The sequence below is a fragment of the Haliaeetus leucocephalus genome, unplaced genomic scaffold (genome assembly GCF_000737465.1).
Source record: "Haliaeetus leucocephalus isolate CR32 unplaced genomic scaffold, Haliaeetus_leucocephalus-4.0 Scaffold110, whole genome shotgun sequence".
Classification (NCBI taxonomy): Eukaryota; Metazoa; Chordata; class Aves; order Accipitriformes; family Accipitridae; genus Haliaeetus; species Haliaeetus leucocephalus.
Window position 1 is genome coordinate 1,493,358 of NW_010972546.1, and position 3,532 is coordinate 1,496,889.

At 51.6% G+C, this 3,532-nt stretch overlaps 1 protein-coding gene across 1 annotated transcript; it reads left to right on the top strand.

Annotated features, from left to right (window-relative positions):
* Window positions 1–219: 219 nt before the first annotated feature.
* Window positions 220–3,051, top strand: PSMB3 (proteasome (prosome, macropain) subunit, beta type, 3). Its single transcript, XM_010585530.1, has 6 exons — window positions 220–299; window positions 697–881; window positions 1,260–1,367; window positions 1,747–1,924; window positions 2,187–2,281; window positions 2,927–3,051. Exons 1-6 carry the CDS (start codon window positions 297–299, stop codon window positions 2,973–2,975), a joined length of 618 nt encoding a protein of 205 aa, XP_010583832.1. The 5' UTR covers window positions 220–296; the 3' UTR covers window positions 2,976–3,051.
* The last annotated feature ends 481 nt before the right edge of the window (window positions 3,052–3,532 follow it).

Here is a 3,532-nt window from a genome sequence, read left to right on the forward strand (position 1 = left end):
CCCCCCGCCTCCAGCTGCGCACCCGCCCCGCCCCTCCCGCGCAGTCCGCCGCCGCCCCGGCATGCCCCGCTCACTATGACTCTTCATTTTTCTCCCCCTCCCTCACCGCCGCCGCAACCAACCAGCTCCGCCCCGCGGCGGACGGAACCACCAATAACGGAGCGGCGGCTCGCCGGGAGGCCGTGGCGGTAGCCAATGGGAAGAGACGGGAGGCGGGAGCAGCGGCGCGGCGGGGCGGTGTGCGGTACGGCCGGAGGAGCGGTGCGGGGCCTGGCGGTGTCTGTGCAGCCGGCGCCATGGTGAGCGCCGGGACGGGGCCGGGGGCGGCCCGGGGGAGGAGTTGGGACCGGCGGGACGAGGCCCGCGGGTGGCCTGGAGGCCTTCCCCGTCGCCGCGGTGGTGTATCCCCATGGGCCTTCCCTCAGACCGGGCCGTGGCGGGCGGGGGCCGCGGGTGGGCGGGAAGCAGCGGCCGTAAGCAACCCGCTGTGGGGTGGCCCCCCCCCCCCCAAAATGGAAAAATTAAAGCCAAAATCGCAGCGGGGAGCGGGGTCGGCTTCCCCCCGCTGCACCGGGGCCGCAGGGACAGGCCAGGCGGAGGGGGGGACCCCCAGGCCCCTTCAGCCTCACCGGGGAACCGGCATCCCGAACCGCTGCCCCCAGCCCCGGCGGTACCTGCTCTCCTTCTCTTTTCCAGTCTATTATGTCATATAACGGCGGGGCCGTAATGGCCATGAAGGGGAAGAATTGCGTGGCCATTGCTGCGGACCGGCGGTTTGGGATTCAAGCGCAGATGGTGACCACAGACTTCCAGAAGATTTTCCCTATGGGAGAAAGACTGTATATTGGATTGGCAGGACTGGCCACGGACGTGCAGACGGTGTAAGTGGGACTCCCGCGCGCCCGTGTGTTCCCATACCAGGCGCGTAAGAGGCGTATTTACAATAAGTACTAAGTGGCAGCTTATGCTGAGCATAAATGCCTTTGTTTATTCGTGGGGAAGGGTATAATAGCTGGGTGCCAGCTTTCCTTTTCTTAGTCTCCCCTTACTGGGACCTTTTTAAATAAAACTGCGCTTGATTTAAGATCACATCACTACTAAGACTTCGTAACTTCAGCTGCATCTGGAATACCTACCTGCCTTAGGCATGTGTCAGCAGCTGGTATCTGTCAGCGTGCAGTAGAACAGTTCAGGCCTGGGTGAAGGTGAAAGAAAAAGGAACCTGCTTCTGCTTTAATCCTGATTCTCATCTCTTGCAGTGCCCAGAGACTGAAGTTCAGGCTGAATCTCTACGAGCTGAAGGAAGGCAGACAGATCAAACCTCAGACTTTTATGAGCATGGTTTCCAATCTGCTTTATGAGAGACGGTAACTGTCAACAGAGTTGCTGTTTATGTGTCAGTGAAGGCTGTGGTTGTTGGAGTTGATCTGATTCTAGAGAGGTGGGGGCTGAGGAGGGCTCCTGTAAAGACTACTTGTGATACGGCAAGAGGAAACTTCAATCTAAGGACAACGTTTCTTCAACTTCCTTGCAAAAGAATATTGAGTATTGTTCAAATAATCCTGCAGCAGTACAAGTTTGTTCTGTTTGCCACGCTAAAACCATTGCAGGATGCTTCTAGGTTGACCTGAAAGGTCCCCTCCACCAAAAGCATCTGTGGGATGTTTTCCTTGTATGGATATTTATGTGGGACGTGGAACTGCTTCATGGTGGTTGGACTGCTCTATGCCATGTTGTTCTTCACAGGTTTGGACCTTACTACACAGAACCAGTCATTGCCGGGCTGGACCCCATAACACACGAACCTTTCATCTGCTCTCTAGACCTGATCGGCTGCCCGATGATAACCGATGACTTTGTGGTCAGCGGCACCTGCTCTGAGCAGATGTACGGCATGTGCGAGTCCCTCTGGGAGCCCGACATGGTGAGTGAGGTGGCCAGGCTCAGCTCTGGTTCTTGGATTCAGCTTCCTGCTGTTAATTGCAGAACCTGAGATACACAGGTTGGATGAAAAGCTCTGTCCTTCGGTATTTCCCGAAGGAGCTCAGGAGAACAAAGAGGCTGTAGCTTGTAGCAGCCTGCAGGGAAAATCTTGCAGTGTCTTGGATGATACTTTGGGTTTTGAACAAAATCCGATGACTCAACGTTCAGTTTTTACACCAACTAAAATACCTTCTGTTCCTCAGGAACCCGATCACCTCTTCGAAACAATTTCGCAGGCCATGTTGAATGCAGTGGACAGAGATGCCCTATCTGGAATGGGCGTGGTAGTACACATAATGTAAGTGCTGCTCTCTTCCCCTACAGAACAGAGGTAGAATTTAACAAACTGTACATTAAAGTCAGTTAAGGGATTGGTTTCCAGGGTATCCCTAATCCTGCTCCCTTTCAGCAGTATCTTTAGCAATGTTTTGTCCATTCTTAAGTGTTTTATTTCTCATGGCTGCTCTCTGTTGCTGTTCATGGCTGTTGCTAGAACTGCAGGAGCCATGGGGAATTAATCCTAGAGTTAGACTCTTGCTGTGTAGGGATTCCCTGGCTGCATTCCCATCGGTATTCAGAGTGTGACTGCTCACTTATGGGTAGCACTGGCCAAGAGGATGCTCTTTGCCACAGCTGGATGCAATGTTAACTTCCTGACTCTGCAATCAGACCGACTTCTGAAGCAGCTTATTTTGCTTGTGGTGCTCCTTCCCTGCAGCATCCCAGGCACTGCTGCTTACTGAACCTACTGGAGCTCCCCTCGGGTGAAGCGGCAGGAGGATGGGGTTTACCTAGTTGTAACAGCTACCTTCAAGTTCAGATTATCCTGCCTCCGCTAGCAAACAAACTACCCATGCACACTGTAGCTTACTAATGAAGGGACAATCTGCATGTAGGTATTAAATGCGGATTTACTAATTGTCTTTTCTCTTTCCCTCTCTAGTGAAAAAGACAAGATCACTACCAGGACCCTGAAAGCTCGCATGGACTAGCCCAGCACATCTGCTCATGTGTTTCACATCCCGATCTGCTTGAACTTTTTTAAATAAAACTCTCTATTGTAGTGAACTTTCCTTTTCTTGAGTCTGAACACTAGGATTAAGTTCTCATCTCTAAAGCTATCAGAAGGAGCTTGGGTTTTACACGGTAGCCGAGCTTACCTTTCTCTCTGAGCCACCTATACTAATCTCCCTCAGTACACCCGTATGTGTGAGTGACTGAGCTTCAGCTGCACCCCAGGGAGTCAGCAGGACTTGGTAAAATCAGTTCTTACTTAAAAAACCCATTTTACAGTCACATAAGAAAAGGTTTTTCCCATTGTGGTTAATCTAAGACTGAAAATGACCACATACCTCATGGAGTAACAGTTGATCATTACAGCACTTTAAAGAGGACAGCAGTAAGGAACAGATGTACACAAAGTTTTAATTTTATTTTTCTCTGGTTGGAGACTCATCTTGTAACATGCATGCATTTCAAAACAGTAACAGTGTCTCAAACTGCTCCTAGCAAACAGACAAGCACAGAGGACTTAAAATTCCTATTTAAA